General features: G+C 43.0%; 1 protein-coding gene across 1 annotated transcript in view; it reads left to right on the top strand.

The window, feature by feature from the left end:
* The window catches only part of LOC126091933 (transforming growth factor-beta-induced protein ig-h3-like), a 134,043-nt gene that overhangs the window by 36,418 nt on the left and 75,824 nt on the right, over nucleotides 1–21,801 (top strand). Inside the window, exons 2-3 of the mRNA XM_049907255.1 lie at nucleotides 12,804–12,952; nucleotides 16,906–17,029. Coding sequence (XP_049763212.1) covers nucleotides 12,804–12,952; nucleotides 16,906–17,029 — 273 coding nt within the window. The remainder of the gene's footprint in view (nucleotides 1–12,803; nucleotides 12,953–16,905; nucleotides 17,030–21,801) is intronic.

Below are 21,801 nucleotides of genomic sequence, written 5' to 3'. Positions count from 1 at the left end.
AGTAATTGCTTTTTCTAGAAGTCAGGTGCTTTCTTAGGTTCCTCTTCTCACTATTTAATCGAAATTAGTAACTGGCTCGCAAGAAAACGCCCAAATTCGGAGTCTCCTCGCAAGTTAGGTGGGCGCCGTTGGAGCGTGACGGGTTCCATTGTGCGTTGGTTGTTGGTGTCCTGCCAGGGCGGAAACCCGTCCAAGGGCGGAGGCGAGGCGCATGCCAGATGAGCGTGCTCTGCGTCTGGGGATATCCCAGCAGCTCGAGAGTTCCGCCCATCTTCGACGTCCTGACCATATACAGATCGATGGAGACTAAGCTCTAGTTTAAAAGCAAATCACACAGGACGTCACCGGAACGGAACTGGTGACGTCATTGTCAAATGTAGGTGTGTTCATAAGACAGGATGCCAGACCCAGGATCTGAACTGGGGGGGGGGGGGGTGCGGGGAGGTCATACTAGTCTCAACTGAAGGGAGATTTTGGGTCTACCTTTATCGATTAATATGTTGTGAAAGAAGGAGATGTACTGAATAGCAGTGTCTTCGTGTTCTAAAGGAGTTTTTTTTTTTTTCTTTTGGAGAATATGCAACTTGCTCGTCAAAAAATCCGAACGTGCATTCCACTAGCACTCTAGCCGCCGATAATTTCTTGGTAAATAATCTTTCTTCGTCACTTAGTAACAATCCAGAAAATGGAGTCATTAAATTATGCAAGTGAGGAAGGGCTTCAGGCAGCCCTAATGGGGCTTTTACTGAAGTGCCCTGTAGTTTTTTCCGTGATGGCCAGTTTTGTGGAACGTTCTAAAAATTATTTTATAAATCACTTGCACTAAATGTCTCACCATCTACTGCTTGTCATAGCCTGCACGTCAACTGCTATTAATCTACAGTTAGCGTCAGCTGTAACTAAAAAATTCATAGTTTAGGAGCAGAAAAGCATTTGACATTTAAATATGGTAGGAGAAACGATGTTGTTCGTTAGAAACTTCACATAGACATAACCCCTTACTGCCTACAAGTGAATACGCTGTTCCTTGGCGACGTAACATGCCTGCGAATAGCAGAGCGGATCGCTTATCGCTAAATTTATTATTTCTATTAACTTCCCTGCCGACAGTAACGTGCCGAAGACTAAAAAATTACTCCCAGATCTGCGCGAACGAGTTCGAATATCTTCTGGGGGAGGGGGTGGGGCAGCTGCCCCCCCCCCCCCTGCCCCTCGCTGGGTACGCCCATGTATACAAAAAGTCAGAATACAGTATCAGAATAAAAGGACTACCAATGATATTTATTAATACGAAAGCAAAATGCATAACTAATGTTTTTGAAAATGGTTGTAAGGTACATTTTCCGCACTGCTGACAAGTGAAAGAATAGGAAACATCTACATTTACATGCCTGAAAATATCGCATACAAACACACCAAACAAGGCAAATCAGACAGCCTTTTTATATTATCCATTGCGATGTTTTTCCAGTTACCAAATAACGCCACAAGTATATTTTTCTCCTTCAATAAAGCTGACTTTTTCACAGTTAAAGTCTTTTTAATGAAAACTGATTAATCTGTTTACGAGGCGTATTCCGAGAGTAAGGTCCGATCGGTCGCGAAATGGAAACCACAGTGAAAATCCGATAAAGCTTTGCATAGGTGTGTTGGACAGTGTCTCTAGTATGCTCATTGGTCGCGTCACCTCTGTCTTTTCAGTTCTGAGCGCACGGTGAGCACGTAAAGATGCCTATAAAACAGTGTCTCCTGCCAAGTATGAGTGCCCGTCAGATTGCGCCTGATTTGATGCAGCCCACACAACATAACTGTCACGCATTTCCTTTTCATGAAGTTATCGGCCGTACTCTGCAGGGGCAATGAGGGCGATTTGGCACATACAACGAACTGCAGATCAGCGCAGAGAATCAGCGAAAAGTGCAGGTGGCTGCCTTCTATGACGAGGGTATTGGAAAGATGGTACAACGCTACGACAAATGTCTTAGACGGATCGACGATTATGTAGGGACGTTGCTGGAAAGTGTGGCAAACTATTGCAAATGAAACACTTTTGATTTTCATTGTGGTATCCATTTCGCTAGCGATTGAACCTTTCTTTCGTAATACGCCTCGTATGTTCTTACTTGTGCACAATTTGGATATATATTCGTAAAAATATTCAGGTCCTCATGGAACGTTTGCAGTGTGTCACGATAAAGAAGCAAAACTAAAGTAAAGCTAAGAAAACACACACACACACACACACACACACACACACACACACACACACACACACACACACACGAATCACTACCGGAAAGAGAAAAAGATGATTTTTAGTACTTCAGGTCTTCTGCATGGTCTCCCCACAATTGAGACTTCGCACTGAACCTTCATATAGTCAAGTGAAACTGCCAGAAAAGTCTTTTGTTCAAATGTGTGTGAAATCTTATGGGACTTGACTGCTAAGGTCATCACTCCCTAAGCTTACACTACATAACCTAAATTATCCTAAGGACAAACACACACACACACACACACACACACACACACACACACACACACACATGCCCGAGGGAGGACTCGAACCTCCGCCGGGACCAGCCGCACAGTCCATGACTGCAGCGCCTTAGACCGGGAAAAGTCTTTTCTTTGGTGGGATGTTCTTGAACTCGCACCTCACATTGGCTTGAATGTCGACTACGTTGTCAAACCGTTGAACTTCCATGTGAAATTTCTGCGTTTTGTTGTATTTTGGTAGGTTCGTATTGATGACTTTTTTCGGGAAGAACTGTCCGCGTTTGGCATTTCAATCAAGTCGCGGCAGGCGTCAACGCGTCGCTGTTTTTCTTCGGGAGTCAAGGAGTGCGAAACAAACTTTGCGCCATTTTTCTATTTTTCAAAAAATTCTGCAGGATGTCTTGAACACTTGATGTAGAGACGTTGCTCAATTTCCGATTTGTGACACAACAACGCTGACACAGTACGGCCGCACGTGCACCGCTTAACACTGCCTGCTCACAATTGCTGGTGAAATGCACATCTGTAACAACAGCGCTGGCATCACTTATACGCCAAGAATAAAATCAGTTGGAACTTTTTGGACAGACGGTGTGTATATACGGCACAACTCCTCTCACACTCCCCCGGCCAATTTCAGCGTCAAAATTTTCTCCCCGAGAAGCATTGACATTGTCCCGTACGAGCCTTCGAGTGCCTGCGTGAATGCCGCCATTTGAAATCTATCTTGCAATATATTGACGTTCCGTTCCGTTTCGTCAAGTATGTGACCTTTAGTGAGACGAGAATTGTGGGGGGGGGGGGGGGGGGTGGAAGAAATCGATCGTGCCCTGAAGAAAGCACAGCTGAGCCCGAAGCAAGTTTTTCTTTGTGATCCATTTACTATCTGTCACAACAGTAATAAGCGAAGTTCGTTGACGCTACTGACACAAACAGCATACTTGCCGACAAATGAATTCATGTGGTGAACTGATAACAGATTCTGATACTAAAGGCTACAATCAGTGAAACCACAAACACAATAGTAGTGTCGGTAAACAAGTGATCTGGTGGCAAGACACGGACAGCTTTCGTGCCATATCAGTATGCGCCGGCATAGACGCGGCGGGCTTGTGTCCTAAACTGCAAAAATTAATGAATGTGTGTTAATAGAACCACATTCATTTTGCATATGACATTTTTTCTTTCTGTCCACCCAGATAAACTTCAACAACAAATGGAGAGCTCAATAGATAAAGCTTGAAAGCAGGCGGAAAATCAATTACAATAGAAGTGGGATGAGGCGTTATCAACACATCACAAAAATAGAGCAAATCGACAATCAAGCTTGACGATGAGGAAAGAAAGAAATAGATGCTAAATAATAGACTGAAGTGCAACAGGTATATATGGTTTTCAAAACAGTTTCCGGTGTGTCCGAAAGGGAAAGTTTGCAATCAGTGAATAGTTATAGTGTTGACGTATGTTCGTGAGACGTGAACTTTCATTCAGAAAATCTTTGAAAAACGCTGGAGACTTGCTTAGCATGTAATGGAGAGTTTTCATGTCTGGGATCAATAGGCGAGACAAGGAAACAATCAGGGCTGAAGTGGGGTTTGTATTAATTTTTCACACAAAGAAGGACCTCGCCACCTTGCTGACGAGAGTAGCTGTTTCGATAGAACTCATAAGATGGCGTATGGCATGTAACGTCGGACCGATATTCACTTGTTTGCGCTCTCTACCAACCTTACAACCAATAAGCCCACGAATCTTTAAAGAATCGAACTCCCACGTATGAAACATCTTTAAACGTCTAATTTATTTACAGTTGAGTTAATTTGTTAAATATTTGGCGTTAAGCGTGAAGCGAGAAAAGGTTTAGAAAAGGTTCGAGATTGTTTTAAGTTTGTTGTAAGTCGCGAAGTGCTCTCATGACATTGTACGATGCTGGATGAATATAGTCTGGGTAATTGTCGCGCAGTGGCTCCAGACATATACAGTTTCTAACCGTAATACCTGACTTCTTGTGTTAATCTTTTAACGTGAGATTATATCTCGTAATGAGTAGATTATGACAGCATATTAAATTTTTAAATTCGGTCAATACCTGTACGGGATATTGAAAATAAAACTTTTGTTGCATCTTCAATCCTTTAGATAGGTAACTGAAACTGTGACACGGTGACCGTGTCCTGGGTTATCCGGTAAATAGATAGATACTGACATAGTTGTAGCTATATTGTTTATGTGGTTATGTTCACGTTGTTATTATTATCAACACATCCACTTCCAACAGTATAATATAGTTCAGTTTGTGAGAAACTAGACGCACTGAACAGTGTCGTCTGCTAGCTTATGTAGACTAGGTTGGATACGCCGAGAAAGTTGCCATTATCGACCGAGAACATTTTATTTCAATCGATGAAGCTACTACAATCGTCCATCGAACCGAGAGGCCTTTTAGCGTGAATAATTAACAATTCTGTCGTTGGTGAAGCTGAAATGGAGGTGGACAAGGCTTGTAACCAGGCGAATGGGTCGTAGAAGCGCAAAGAAGTTCTTTGCTGGAATCCGAACCGTTAGAGAAGATAGTGACGTCGTCTAATGGGTATGGGTACATGGCAGTAGATAAAGGTCCCCGTACACGAACAGTATGTTAAACTTGACTACGTTTGTGAACTAATTGACCGTTTTACAGTGCTGTTTGACATGTTTGTCAACATAGACGCTGTTTGGCTTGGTTCAAATGGCTCTGAGCACTATGGGGCTTAACATCTGAGGTCATCAGTCCCCTAGAACTTGGAACTACTTAAACCTAACTAACCTAAGGACATCACACACATCCATGCCCGAGGCAGGATTCGAACCTGCGACCGTAGCGGTCGCGCGGTTCCAGACTGAAGCGCCTAGAACCGCTCGGCCACATCGGCCGGCGCTGTTTGGCTTGTTTGAGAAAAATTTTGAATGGCGGTAGATTTGACAAGATAGCTGACGTTTTTGTATCTTTTTATTTCCACCACAACAGTGAAAGATACGACAGTGTGTTTGACAATTCGGGAAATTCATTAGGGCCAAGCTGTATCCTCGTATGAAGGTACATATGCTTAGATTTTTCACATTTGACTCATGCAGGCGATTTTCGTGTCACTTATGACGGTATGAAATTAGGACGACATAACACCTAATCCCCGAGCGGAGAAAATCTCCAACCCGGCCGGGTTAATCGAAACCGGCCCCTTCGGTTAGCAGCCTACCGAGCTGACGTCGATGTTTCGCCGGGCACGTTTAGCGAAAAGGAATTGTTTACAATTTATCTCACTGTATTGTGAGTTTCCACAACTGTGGAAAATGTGCCATCAAGATTAAAAACGAAGTAGCTCTGTCGTTTACCAGCATGGCAGATGCATTGCGTCTTTCCCAGCCATAGTTTACACAGCAAGAGGTTAAGAAGAAAATCAATATTCTACCCAAAACGTACAAGCGGAAGTGCAACAAAATAAAATAAATGGAAGCTCTGCGGCTCTTCCCTGGACGATGTGTATGTTCTCACATTGTGGTATTGTGAAGAACTGTCATTAAAAGACGAAGTGCCGGCCTCTGTGGCCGAACGGTTCTAGGCGCTCCAGTCCGGAACCGTACTGCTGCTACGGTCGCAGGTTCGAATCCTGCCACGGGCATGGATGCGTGTGATGTCCTTAGGTTAATTAGGTTTAAGTAGTTTTAAGTCTAGGAGATTGATGACCTCAGATGTTAGTCCCATAGTGCTTAGAGCCATTTGAACCATTTTTAGAAGACGAAATAGTAGAGAAAATATTTTCGTATATTTTTGTTCTTTTCAATGTTAAAGCGAAGTAACTCAGTCATTAAAAGTTTGACTATCTATTCAGAGAGACTTGCTGTAACCATCAGGTTCTACTTAATATTTCCTTTAGCAGAATTTCGTGGTTATATCAACCATTCCATGGAGAGCTGCATCAAACCAGTCTCTGGACTGAAGACCACAACAACAACAACAACAACAACAACAACAACATAAACCATTCCCTGGAGCTGCGGCTTGTTTTCTTCTTTTTCGTTAAACACAGTGCCAGAGTCAATCTTAGAAACGCTTTACCTACATTTGTAGTGATTGCCATTAGTGTCAAAATACTACACGACACGAAAAGCGTCCGCTTCAGAAGTGATGTTAAATTGACAGACATTGTTAATACATGTACGGACGCGTTTGACAAACCCATGGGTAGATAGTAACGAGTTTGACAAACACGTTTGATTGTGTACGGGCTGCTTAGAGTGGGTGCTATAAGGATTGCTATAGCTGAAGACATTAATGCGTGGAAAAGTCTAGATTAGATTAGTGCTTATTCCATAGATCATGAATACGGCACTTCGTAATGATGTGGAACGTGTCAGCTTAATAAAAGGTGTCTATACAAGATATTACATTACACAAAATATTACATGACACTTAATATTTTTTTTTTTTGTGGGGGTTGGGGAAATTACCCACTTACTATATCCAAAAATTCATGTAATGAGTAGGAGGAGTTGCCATTAATAAATTCTTTTAATTTCCTTTTAAATGCTGTATGGCTATCTGTCACTTTTGATGCTATTAGGTAAGTGACCAAAGACTTTCGTGGCAGCATAATTTACCCCCTTCTGAGCCAAAGTTAGATTTAACCTTGAGTAGTGAGGATCATCCTTTCTCCTAGTGTTGTAGCCATGTACACTGCTATTACTTATGAATTCGTTCGGATTGTTAATAACAAATTTTATAAGTGAAAATATATATATATATATATATATATATATATAGTGGGTGGACTATATATATATTGTGAGGTTACAGTGAAGATCCCTAGGTCTTTAAATAAGTGTCTGCAGGATGATCTTGGATGAGCTCCAGCAATTATTCTGATTACAAGCTTTTGTGCAATGAACACTCTTTTACTCTATGATGAGTTACCCCAGAATATGATGCAGAGAATGAAAATAGGTGTGATAAGCTAATTTACTGAGATTTATATCGCTAAAATTTGCAATGGCCCTAATAGCATAAGTAGCTGAACTCAAACGTTTCAACAGATCCTCATTGTGTTTTTTCCAGTTCAACCCCTCATCAATGCATACACCTAGAAATTTTGAATATTTACCTTAGCTACCGATTTCTGATCGAAGTCTATATTTATTAATGGTGTCATTCCATTTACTGTGTGGAACTGTATATACTGTGTTTTGTCAGAGTTTGAGAGCCCATTTGCAGAGAACCACTTAATGATTTTCTGATAAACATCGTTTACAATTTCACCAGTTAATTCTTGTCTGTCGGGTGTGATAGCTATACTTGTATCATCGGCAAAAAGTACCAGCTTTGCGTCTTCGTGAATATAGAATGGCAAGTCATTAATATACATTAAGAACAGCAGAAGACCGAAGACCGAACCTTGCGGCACCCCATTCTTGATTGTTCCCCAGTTTGAGAAATCACCAGTTTTTTGCATATGATTATCCGACAGTGCATCGCAGTGATGATGATGATGATGATGATATTCTGTGTGCAGGCTACCCATGTAAAGCCTCAGCGAGCGATAGATTTGAAGCAAATGCGTGCTCTTCGGTCTGACGCTGCACCGTATTAGCACAGTCTAACATAACAGTCGCGACACTCACTGCTGTAAAAGTTGTTGCCGTTTGACAGATGGAGCGTCACTAGCGCTCCAAGCGGCAGGTTAGGTGAACATCAGACGCGTTGCAGGCATAATGTTTGTTTACATCCATTTCCTACGTAATTTCCGAATTATTCGAGTTATTTTCTTGCCTCCAAGAGTTTGTTTAGTATCGGAAGGCATATATGTTTCTATTAATGATTCTAAAATAAGCGCAAGTATGGACAAAAACCATGAATAGAGTGGCAGGCTACAACACATTCGTGAAGAAACACTTGTGACATTGGACAGAATTGCAGCTTACCACGTTGATATCAAAAGAATATAAACACACAGATTCACATGTAAGAAGCACAGACATGTACCTCTACATGCATAAGCGATCGACAGCTCGTTTATCGTTCTGTAGGCCTACTGTGTGTGTGTCATTGTTTCCTGTTGCCACAAGTACGACCTTAATCTTTATATTATTCAAAGTGGGTAAAGCAACTGCCAAATAGTGGCAGAAATATGCTGAAAACATTATAATGAGCTGATTACATTACATTTCACGAAAAACCAAATATTTGAATAATTTTCAAACAATCTGTCTGTTGGCACTTTCCTCGTCCCGTAATAGTTTCGCTCGATCTGCACATTCTGACGCTTCACACGCTTTTGTAAGACATGAACAGCTGCACTTAATCTAACCACTTTATCGTCAAAGCACGTCTGTGGTGACGATTCGCACGAATCTGGCACTGATACATGGAGAGCTGAACTGGCTGCTTCTGTGTCATACGACAGTTTTACAGCTTTAGATTGACTGTCGAATCTTTGTGGCAGTTTCCTCTTCATCGTCAGTTGAGGTGGCTTATTTAGGATGTCAAACAGTGTGGGTACTGCATTCCACAAGAGTTTGTTATTGTCTGCGTTCATGAACTGGTTTTCTTCGAAACCTAACATTATTATACAGGTAAACTGGGTTTTTCTTCATCAGGTCTTCTCGTCTGCTATTAACAAGCCATTTTCTGCTCCTAAAACGATACATTAATCATTTATACACATATAGTTTGCAAGTGAATCCTAACGATACAGTTTAGTAACATGATGGTATATACCTCTCAGGATCCTTAGGAAACCTAAAAAAGAGACAGCTGTGGTGTCTTCTTCCTGTTGTTGCTGCAATTTATTGCGCTACAAACGCTCCCGATGGTAAAAACCATTGTATAAATCAAAATAATCAATCACTATTCGCTTTCACGATCGCGCCGAACTCACAGTTCAACCTACCAGCCGCTCGGGGCGCTGTAGGCAACAAAATCGAGGCGAAGTGTCGCGACTGTTATGTTAGACTGTGGTATTAGCGTGTTATGGCGTGACGTAAAGGCAGTCAGACGGTGGGTGACGTGGCTGAAGTGCGCGGGCGTCCCCAGGGTCGCTGCTAGCAGCTGGCCGCTTCCGGAGCCGCCAGAACAAAGCCTCTCTCTTCTGTGGGCGGTGCTGTTTGTTGTCCCAGGCTCTGTCGCTCCTGTGCCTTCGTTACCCAGCGCCCGCCGTCCCGTCCTGCGCCTTCACGTAGCTTGCTCACAGATTTTTGTGGAGGACACAACTTGAACACACAGGGGCCACTTCGTTAGGAAATTGTTGCGAAATCAGGGAAGACTTATGCACCTACATGTTCATGTATACACCGCAAGCCACGTTATGCTATGTGGCGGAGGGTAGTTTATCATAGTCACTTCTCTCCTTTTTTGTTCCAATTCCGAAAGCTGCACTGGGGGTACGAATGTTAAGTCTACGTCTTTTAATTTTGCTGTCGAGATCTTTTCCAAAACTATACTTACAAGGAAGCAATATCTTGATCGACCTTTAAGGAACGTACTTTTTTAGGAATTTTAACAGTTAACCACACCGTGATGCATAAAACCTCTCTTGTAGCGCCTGGCACTTATATTGGGCGAATATCTTCCGCTCCTGCTAAACGAAGTTGTCACAGAACGTGCTGCTCTTCTTTGGATCTTCTCCTTTTCCTCTATCGTTACTACCTCGTAAACGTCTTAGAAAGATGAGGAAAATTCAAATATCGGCCGGCTGGTCCCGGCGGAGGTTCGAGTCCTCCCTCGGGCATGGGTGTGTGTGTGTTTGTCCTTAGGATAATTTAGGTTAAGTAGTGTGTAAGCTTAGGGACTGATGACCTTAGCAGTTACGTCCCCTAAGATTTCATACACATTTGAACGTTTTTTTGAAATATCGGCCGAATGAGTGTTTTGTAAGCTGTCTCCTTCGTGGGTGGACTATACTTCCTATACTTTCTGAGGATTCTTCCAAGGATTGAGTCTGGTATCTGCCTCTACTGTGATTATTTTCGTGAGGTCGTCCCAGTTCAGATCGCTTCGTGTGCATATTCCAAGTTATTTAGCGGGTGTGACTGTTTCTGCGGGTTTTCCTACATTTCGCTAGTTTTCTAACGACTCATTCGATACGGCGGTCCCTTATTGGTCTAGTGCGGTATTCGTTTTATCGATATGTATTTGCAGGGAGAGTAGAACACGAAGAATAAGCAGCAAGCAGCGACTGACCCATAAGCCTCCAGATCTCAGACACTGAGACAGATACCAAACGTTGTGTGTCGATGAAGCATCGACCAGAAAACAGATTTAGTTCGTGCTGTGCACTGTCGTCCACTAGAACTTGCGTGAATGGTAATTAAAAGTAACACTAGAATTACACGGAGTGTATGAAAAGCCTATCTGTGAGATGTGAATATGATCTCTGGTAGGTGAGTTCGCAGAGCGTATCATTGTACTAATGTTCCCAAGTTCGAAACCCACAGATGGCGATTTTTTTTAACAGTTAACGCGTGAAATAGGTATATGCGAGAACGTTTTTCTGATATGTAGAAAGTCGTTTCGGAGTTTGTAGGAATGTTCTTTTGGCAGCAGCAAACCTATAACGTAAATTTCTACAGCTAACACCACACCTGTCTATACAAATGTACGCTATAGGTTTGCTACTTTCACATAACGAAGCGAAAGCAGACTGCCAAAAGAACATTGCTACAAACTCCGAAATGTCCCTTTGCCCGTCAGAAAAATGTTTTCGCATATAACAGTTCCACGCGTAAACTGTTAAAAAAATCGCCGTCAGTGGGTTTCGAACTCGGGACCCTTAGTACAACAATAGGCTCTGCCAGCTCACCTACTAGAGATCTTCACATTTACATCTCAGAGATACGCTTTTCATACACTCCGTAGTTTTAGTGTTACTTTTAATTACCATTTACACATGTTCTGCTAGATGACAGCATACAGCACGAACTAAGCGATTTTTGGTTGGTACTCTATCGACATACAACGTTTGGTACTGATCTGAGTGTCTGACATCTGGACGTTTGGGGTGTGAGGAGCGCTGTTGCAAGGCGGTAGCAGGCCAGGGCGGTGTCGTTACTGTTGGAGTACAGTCTGTTCTTCGTTTTTTTACTGCCCCTGTTAATACATATCGATGAAACTAATATCGGACTAGACTAATCTGGGAGCACTCTATCGAATGAGCACGTAAAATTCCGTTTTTTTTTTTTTTTAATAATTTTGTTTATAGCGGAAAACAAGCCGATGCTCCCCGTCGACACTGTGTGTCGCATGGAGGACGTGAAAAGCAGTATTTGCTCTGATTTCAGCTTAACGTTGCAAAAACGAAATTGCGAGTATCTGTCGAAGCACCACAAAAAGTGGTCGTGACGATTCTTATGAGGGACACCCTGAATAAATGGCAAAGCGGATAACTTATGTAGCCGTATTAGCAAGTCAACGGGAAGTTGACATCATTAGAAACTAATTACGAAGTTCAGAGAGATTTTCAGATGGTCAGCGTCTAAGATTGACAGCTGACGTTAGACGTAAACAGATATAGCTGTTGGAGAAGGCTAGTTCCATGTTTCTTCATCAAACGGTTTCGACTATGACAGATACACCTCTGTACTCCATGATGTGGATCCAAGAAGCGAGAGCGAGCCGACTTTCATTTAAAGAAGTTGTTCCAGTGGGAACATTATGAGATAGTTTGGCGGCCAAAAGTGGCCGTTGCTTACCTGATATCCAACTGAACGCAGACGTAGACAAAAAAGGCGGAGTCGGGTAACGATCACCGCCATGTTGATAAGATTACTAAATCCATGACCTGGGCGACATCCATGTGCAAGATTACCTATTCATGATATAAGACCAAAAATGGTATGTTGTTACAGTTGATGGGACGCATTTAGTAATAGCATGAAAGGCGGGCAACACGTCTCACAGAAAGTAATTGGTATGAGTGTGCAGATTAGGAGCAGTTTACCACGAGAGGAACTACATGAAATGTATAGCAGCGTCTGACGAAGTGTTCGGTCTTTCGACTCACTTTGTTTGTATTATCTTTTCATTATCATATTCAAAGAAAAAAGTTCCTCTTCTCTTCTAAAACACCTGAATGATGCGATCTATCACTCGAACACTTGAGAGTATTCAACTTTTGTATGGGGTATGTGTCTCCTAGGACCGTGGTCAATTGTGGAGTGTATATGGGAAGAAAGAGCATTTGCTAGTGTTTTTTAGAGCGTGGGTGTAGATGTAGAATTTATTTATACGTGAAAATGTTATTGGCAGATTTAGTGATGCTGACTTGTATTTGCAGATTCCGACACATGGAGGATTCCGTCCGTGACGATGCGACACGACTGGAAGGCATGTTCGACTCGTGGTTGTCACCCCGCCAGCAAGCATCCCAGAAGCACCACCACAGCGATGTCGAAATGCTGCCAACAGCTGAAGAACGCGATACCGGTATGTATCTGAGTGGTTTGCAACGAAACACCATAATTCATTCTGCTGTCAATCTTATTTTCGATATACAGCGCTTGGACAAAAATATGGAAACTCCGCGAGAAATGCGTGCATTAGCATAAATGCTGCTGCTAGACAAGCTTGCAGGTTGCGCTGTTATATATCACGACCAACGGCTCCTGTGCAATGTGCTCAATAAGTTGCAAGTTTCATTCGTGGTCAGAACAGTGTCCTGTTTAGTTGTGAGTGCATTATCTCGGACCTAAGTGAATTCGAATGCGGGAAAATTGTTGGTGCTTATATGGTCGGTTCTTCCGTAACCAAGGAGGCCGAATTGTTCGTTGTTCCAGTAGGTACCATATCGAAGATTTATGACGCATACATGGAAAGCTGAAAATCAAGACGACTTAGAAAAAATTTCCAGTTGGTGTGATGAATAGTAGCTAACCCTTAAATGTGGAAAAATGTAAGTTAATGCGGATGAATAGGAATATCAAACCTGTAATGTTCGGATACATTATTGCTAGTGTCCTGCTTGACACAGTCAAGCCTTTAAATACCTGGGCATAAGGTTGGAAAGCGAGCATGCGAGAACAGTGGTAGAGAAGGCGAATGGTCGATTTCAGTTTATTGGGAGAATTTTTGGAAAGAGTGGTTCACCTGTAAAGGAGACCGCATATAGGACGCTGGTGCGACCTATTCTTGAGTGTTGTTCGAGTGTTTGGGGCTCGTACCAGGTCGGATTGAAGGAAGACATCGGAGCAATTCAGAGGCGGGCTGCTAAATTTGATACTGGTATGTTCAAACAACACGGAAGTGTTACGGAGATGCTTCGGGAACTCAAATGGGAATTCCTGGAGGGAAGACGACGTTCTTTTCAAGAAACATTATTAAGGAAATTTGGAGAACCGGCATTTGAAGCTGTCTGCCGGACCATTCTACTGCCGCCGACATACATTGAGCGCAAGGACCACTAAGATACGATGTGAGAAATTAGGGCTCATACTGAGGCATATGGACAGTCGTTTTTCCCTTGCTCTATTTGCTAGTGGAACAGGAAAGGAATTGACAAGTAGTGGTGCAGTATACCCTCCGCCACGCACCGTATCTATGTAGATGTAAATGTACACTACTGACCATTAAAACTGCTACATCAAGAAGAAATGCAGATGATAAACGGGTATTCATTGGACAAATATATTACACTAGAACTGACACGTGATTACATTTTCACGGAATTTGGGTGCATAGATCCTGAGAAATCAGTACCCATAACAACCACCTCTGGCCGTAATAACGGACTTGATACGCCTGGGCATTTACGCAAACAGGTTGGATGGCGTGTACAGGTACAGCTGCCCATGCAGCTTCAACACGACTCCACAGTTCATAAAGAGTAATGACAGGCGTGTTGTGACGAGTTAGTTGCTCGGCCACCATTGACCAGACGTTTTCAATTGGAGAATGAGCGGGCCAGGGCAGCAGTCGAACATTTTCTGTATGCAGAAAGGCCCGTACAGGACCTGCAACATGCGGTCGTGCATTCCCTGCTGAAATGTAGGGTTTCACAGGAATCTAATGAATGGTAGAGCCACGGGTCGTAACACATCTGAAATGTAACGTCCACTGTTCAAAGTGCCGTCAATGCGAACAAGAGGTCACCGAGACGTGTAACCAATGGCACCCCATACCATCACGGTGATACGCCAGTATGGCGATGACGAATACACGCTTCCAATGTGCGTTCACCGCAATGTCGCCAAACACGGATGCCACCATCATGATGCTGTAAACAGAACCTGGATTCATCCGAAAAAATGACGTTTTGCCATTCGTGCACCCAGGTTCGTCGTTGAGTACTCCATTGCAGGAGCTCCTGTCTGTGATGCAGCGTCAAGGGTAACCGCAGCCATGGTCTCCGAGCTGATAGTCCACGCTGCTGCAAACGTCGTCGAACTGTTCGTGCAGATGGTTGTCTTGCAAACGCCCCATCTGTTGACTCAGGGTTCGAGACGTGGCTGCACGACCCGTTACAGCCATGCGGATAAGATGCCTGTCATCTCGACTGCTAGTGATATGAGGCCATTGGGATCCAGCACGGCGTTCCGTATTACCCTCCTGAACCCTTCGATTCCATACTCTGCTAACAGTCATTGGATCTCGACCAACGTGAGCAGCAATGTCGCGACACGATAAACCGCAATCGCGATAGGCTACAATGCGACCTTTATCAAAGTCGGAAACGTGCTGGTACGCATTTCTCCTCCTTACACGAGGCATCACAACAACGTTACACCAGGCAACGCCGATCAACTGCTGTTTGTGTATGAGAAATTGGTTGGAAACTTTCCTCATGTCAGCACGTTGTAGGTGTAGCCACAGGCGCCAACCTTGTGTGAATGCTCTGAAAAGCTAATCATTTGCATATCACAGCATCCTCTTCCTGTCGGTTAAATTTCACGTCTGTAGCATGTCATCTTCATGGTGTAGCAATTTAATGGCCAGTAGTGTAGTTCAGCCGCTAATTTACACGCGTCCGAGTGTGTGTTGAGGTCACTGAAGAATATTTAACGGAAAACGAGAGGACGACCGCTGCAAAAGTCACTGCAGATCTGTATGTCACACTCACAAACCTTGTCAACACCAAAACAACACTAAGGAAGCTCCATAAGCAGGGAACTGCAAGGCGAGCTGGATTTCCAAAAACATGCATCAGTGATAAAAATGCACATAACAGGAAATCGTGATGCCGAAGCCATAAAGCCTGGACTTTGAAACAATGAAGGAATGTCATTTGGTCGGATGAGTCTTCTTTCACTCTTCCTCCAACTTCTGGCAGAGTTTACATTCCAAGAGTGGAACATGGCGGAGGTTCGGTGATGATTTTGGCAGCAATAACGTGGTATTCCATGGGCTCCCATGGTTGCTCTGTAAGCTCGCGTTACCTGCCAAGGATTATGTGACCGTTTTGGCCGAGCAGGCCCATACGAAGGTACAATGTTTGTTCCCCAATGGCGATGCTGTGTTCCAAGAGTACAGGCTGCACGGTGACACAGCTCGAATCTTCCATGACTGCTTTTGTGAGAATGAAGACGAACTGTCGCATCCCCCTCGCCACCACAGTCACAATACGAGTGAGTCTTTGTGGATTACTTTGCAGGGAGTCCGCAGCTCGTGGTCTTGTGGTAGCGTTCTCTGCCTCGAGATGACTGGGTGTTGTGTGCATTTCATCATCATTGACTCGCAAGTCGCCGGAGTGGCGTCAGCTAAAAAGGACTTGCAATTTCGCCGGCCGAACACCCCGCATTGGGTCTCCCGACCAGCAATGTCGTACGATCATTTCATTTCACTTTGGAGAGAAGTGTCCGTGATTGCTATCCACCTTCACCATCGTTATCTGAATCTACGACTATTTTGCAGGAAGAATGGCATAAGAATAACTTCAAAGCCACACAAGATCTTCCTATCCATTCCGAGATGACTGGACCCTGTTTTGAATGCCAATCGTTCACCTACACTGTATTAGACGTGTTAATGTGTTGTGTTTTTGGTGTTCCGTATCTTTGTTCACCCCCTGTGATATTCTGCCGTCTGTCGTACCTCTACCAATTGTTTCACCGAGTTAATTATACTAGTTGACAGATTATAATGATGAATCATTCGTAGCGTATCCATAGGATACCTAGTTTTCTCATTTTGTGAAGTGCGCGGTTTTACATACCTCATCATTTCAAGCTAGTGATCACTCTGCACCACATTGAAAGCTTACCAAGGTCCACATATTTTTTCAGTCAGTACTTCATTACAAATAACTTTATAATCTGCGAGAAGTCTGACGCTTTTGTTTGCCCGATCTCTACTGTGCATCACGAGCAACAAGGGTCCCGACACACGTCTTCAGTAATAAACAAGAGTGATTCGATGTATAAGTCTGGTTGCACGGATGTTTTCAGAGCCTGTGGAGATAGATGGCGACATTGATGACATCGACGGCGATGTAGATGACGTGACCGACGACTTCCCAGGGAACTTCTTCAACATCTTCCATGGACCGACAACGAGATCGTGGTGGTCAGGGTGAGTACACGATAACCACTCATTTTACGTCCTCCACATTACAGATTCGGATTTGTTGAGAATAGATTGCTTCATTATTTAGTAATCTTCTCGGCAAATAATCAACTCCTGCCTTATTTTCCTTCTTACGTTCTACCTGGAGTGGTTTTTTGGATCTCTGTGGTCAGACGCAACAATTACGAGACTGGGATATTAGCTGTTTCAAAATGCACGAGTGTAGGGACAAAACAGCTGAAAATGAGATTATTTTGGCATTATCTTATCCGTACAGAGAGGTTTCATTGTTACACAATTGTTTGTCAAAAATAGTGTCGGTTGCCTCGTATCTATTTTTGAATCATATGCCATGCATGGAGGACTGTTGTTCCTTTCTTTGTCTATGCCAAAAACATGTGGTCCACAACTACTTAATCTTTCGCGTAGCTGCGAATGGGGCGACATGGTTATGTAGCTCTGCAAGTTATGAGTGTCGGTGTTTGGCCTCTGTCATGTGCTCCATTTGTCATATCAGGCTATTGAGTAATGTGGTATAATTTGTCTCCTTTACACTTGGCGTGGCCTTCTTCAATAAAAACTGACCTCGCCGACTATCATACTGTAAGAGTTTCCTGTTGTGTCGACCTTCCCCGTAGTGCTTTATGTATTGATTTTAAACTCTTCCAATATTTATACAGATATCAGATAATTTTCCACTGACTGCCCTAATTAAATACTCTTACTCCACGGTAGCTCTTCAAAATTTCAGTGTTCTCGCACTCGGTATGGTAACACATGGTACGGAAACAAATTATTTTTAAAATTCGCGAAGTTAAACGCCTGTTTCTTGCTGCAACTTATGTTCTAGGTGCGTTTCGCCTTTTACATTGAAGCATCTTTTAGTGTGTTTAATCTCGAACAATAGTTTTATTTTAGTACACGATATTTATAGATTTGAAAACGGTTCACGTCAGAATTTTTACATGAACAAATTTTTACTTAGTTATTCCTTTTCCGGCCGAAATGTGCGTTTCCTCTCATCTGGTCACAGGCCAGAGGTTGCACATCGTCTCATTTTCACGTCGAGGTCTTTCTGTTTTTTAGCTTACGAAAAATGGCAACTTCAAAACAAAAAACCAAACTGCTCTATTCCAGATTAAATCCACTGAAGATGCCTTAACGTAAAAGACGAAACGCGTCAGGAGCATAAATAAATGTATATTGGAGCAATAAAAAGGTTGTTCATGTTATAAAATAAATGAAGGTTTTAAACATGGCTGAAACAGCAACTGTTGAAATTCTTCACGGTAAATGATGACAGCCAAAAGTTGCAGGATAAAGATTTATTAAAATTCTTGACCACGGTTTCGGTATATATAAATAAATACTTCATCAGAAGTAAAATACCTAAAATTACATCCTGCAATGGAGATTAGTAAAACAATTGTGCCAAAGGCGTCGTCAGTAGTTAAAACATCATCTCCATTTATACAACATGAGGGTCGATGCGAACGCAGCTTAGCATCAGTACTTCGCCTATTCTTATAAATGGAGATGATGTTTTAACTACTGACGACGCCTTTGGCACAATTGTTCTTAGTGAACCATTCCAGAACGGTGGTTTTCAAATGGCTCTGAGCACTATGGGACTTAACAGCTGTGGTCATCAGTCCCCTAGAACTTAGAACTACTTAAACCTAACTAACCTAAGGACATCACACACATCCATGCCCGAGGCAGGATTCGAACCTGCGACCGTAGCAGTCGCGCGGTTCCTGACTGCGCGCCTAGAACCGCGAGACCACCGCGGCCGGCAACGGTGGTTTTCGACAGACATGCTGTCCAATACACATTCTTCATTCTCTGATGGGTGTGGATATGTACTGGTGTTTGTTCTTCGGCAGCCAATAAAAGAATAACAGCGCGTTGATCCTGTTTGGGCGCATTTGGTAATAACACCGCCGTAGCTCACGTTTCCGCATTTACCGCAAGCACGTCGGAAAGACACGAATGCAACACTAATCCCTTGCCTACATGGCGGTGCTTATATTCCCGCATCGTAGACGCTTTACGTTGCTTATACGATGCAGCAACGCCCTCAGATGAAAACTTTTCTTATACTTGACACAGATAATAGGTACACCGACAGACTTGTAATTTTTGAAATCCTTCTGAAGCGAAAACCTTGCGTTCGTAAGTAAAGCGAAAAACTGCTGTTTAAGGCAGGTAAGTATTTGTGTAGAATTCGCTCATAGAAACGCATCGCACATTTTATTTTCCCAAATTATAAACAAATACTCTACAACAAAGAGTGATTGAAAGGAGCGCCTGGGACAGTGAACTTGCGCTGACCTATCAGGTTTTCCGGACGCCGCATAGCAATTGTGCTCTGCGCTGCTAGCTCCTATCTGTGATCCGAAATGACGAAAAGACGTTCGTTCCATTTCCTTGCCATTCACAAAAGTTTATTTGTTTTCACATAATACGCGTATAAAAGATGCCTGTCACTGTCACATACCTCGCTATAAGTACGTGTGTTTCTCTTCATGCCAGTTAGAAGACTTCTAAAATTCGTTTTGTGTGTGTCGCACATGCGTGTGCGCACATGTCATGATAAACTAGTTTGCCCTTGCCACTCTACGCCATGAGAGATGCAGGCTCCAGAAGAGAAACGCAAGTGGGAGGAAGATTAGTACAGCAAATGTTGAGATACACTGGACTCCGATGCAACACTCACTGCAGACTAAACAAATGAAACGTAAACAAACACTCAGAGAAGGTCAATCTGTTTTAAGATACAGTGCATTTTCTATTTCGTAGCCAAATGTGTTTTGGTTACGTACCATCTTCGGCGAGCATTACAGTTAATTTTGAAAATGATACTTACATGCATATATACGAAATAGGTCATGGTCTGTGAGAGTTAGGATCACACATTAGAGCCGATTTTTTATTATTTTTTATCAGCTATTATGTCCAATATAGCTCCCTCATAGCCGGCCGGAGTGGCCGAGCGGTTCTAGGCGCTACAGTCTGGAGCCGAGAGACCGCTACGGTCACAGGTTCGATTCCTGCTTCGGGCATGGATGTGTGTGATGTCCTTAGGTTACTTCGGTTTAAGTAGTTCTAAGTTCTAGCGGACTGATGACCTCAGAAGTTAAGTCCCATAGTGCTCAGAGCCATTTGAACTCCCTCATAAACAAGGATTCTCTAGGTTCTAGAGGAAGTGTACATTTCTTCATTTTGTTCAAAGGATACGTTACTCTGTAACTCAGGTTTTATTGAGTTTAGGCATACATGCCATCCTTTTGTAATATTTAATAGAAACGTGACTGAAAACAGATTTAACTGTTCTTGCATATAGCTTTGGGTTTCTCCTCTTGCACTTGCTAGGAACGTATCAATAGCACTTGTAGATCAGAAAATAGAAGTATTGTTACTCACTTTCGAACTGAAGCGAGTTTCACACGCTAATGTACCAACGGTTTTGTTTTGAGCCTTTATCACGCTTATAGAGTTCTCTTTGGAAGTTTTACACCCTATTCAATGGCGACATTTCGTGCAAACCCGTTATTTTTCTCCTTTTTAGTGGTTAGCAGTAACACTGAGATGTAGCTGTGATATTCCACTACATAGTATCCAGAGATATGTTGAAAAATACTTGCTTTTAGGAACACGAGATTAATAAACTACAACTTAGCCTAGGCGATGTTATAAGCAGTTTCGATTAAAGGACCGATTTCCTAGTTAGCTCCCGGCGATGCGGTGGCTCATTACAAAATCTTGTTTGCTGAAGCGGAAGAAAACAATACCAAAATTTATCTCCTCTTTTGGGATCGGATGACATCGGAAATTAATCTGGGGACTGGGAATTAGACGGGGAGCCATCGCGAGATACTTATTAGCAGACCAGTCTGCCGTCGCTCCTGCTTTGGGGCGTTTTATCGACTCTGCTGTTACCGTGCCACACCCTGGGCGCTATCGATTACCGGCAACGACGTTGTCGACCACACCCTCGACCAACGATGACTATACTGTAGAAATGTAACGCGTTTTCGTTTGCGTTAAGTCCTTGCAGACAAAGAAACCAATTCGAACTTTGTGTGGAATATCGCAGTTACCCATTCTCCGGCTACTGAACGAATTTCTCAGACATTTAAGGGGGACATTCATTTGACGTGGTACGGCCACCAAGTAAGAACTGTCGATTTTTCACGTATGGAAATTATTGATGGGAGTGGAAACCGGATCTACAACACTTGGCTCTACTTGGGACTGAACGTAGCAAAACTACAGAACAGTATTGTGGATCAACGCTTAATTACGAGGGGGTATCCAAACGAAGCCGAATTATTTTTTAAAAACTATGTATTTTCAAATCGTTTGCAAGACAACCTTATCCCTTCCAAAATACTCGCCATTGCAACTAATACATTTGTCCCACAGGTGCTTCCACTGTTCGAAGCATTTGTTGTAGTCATCTGTAGAAATTGCTGACAGCTTCCTGCTTGTTTTTTCTTGACTTCTTCAATATGTCAATCAGTGTCCTTTCAAACCCCTTTTCATGTGTGGAAACACGAAAAAGTAGCACTGAGCCAGGTCAGGCCTGTACGGTGCGTTGGTCAGCGGAACCATCCCATTTTAGCTAAAAACTGTCTAATAGAGACGGCTGCGTGTGCAGGTGAGTTGTCGTGGTGGAAGAATCAGTCTCCTGTCTGCCACAAATATATTACGAACACTGTTGCGCAGTCTTCTTAAAACTTCAAAATAAAAGGTTTGATTGACACGTGGTGAAA

The sequence above is a fragment of the Schistocerca cancellata genome, chromosome 7 (genome assembly GCF_023864275.1).
Source record: "Schistocerca cancellata isolate TAMUIC-IGC-003103 chromosome 7, iqSchCanc2.1, whole genome shotgun sequence".
Taxonomy (NCBI): Eukaryota; Metazoa; Arthropoda; class Insecta; order Orthoptera; family Acrididae; genus Schistocerca; species Schistocerca cancellata.
Note: the sequence above shows the minus strand (reverse complement) of the source record. Positions and strands in the feature narration are given on the sequence as shown.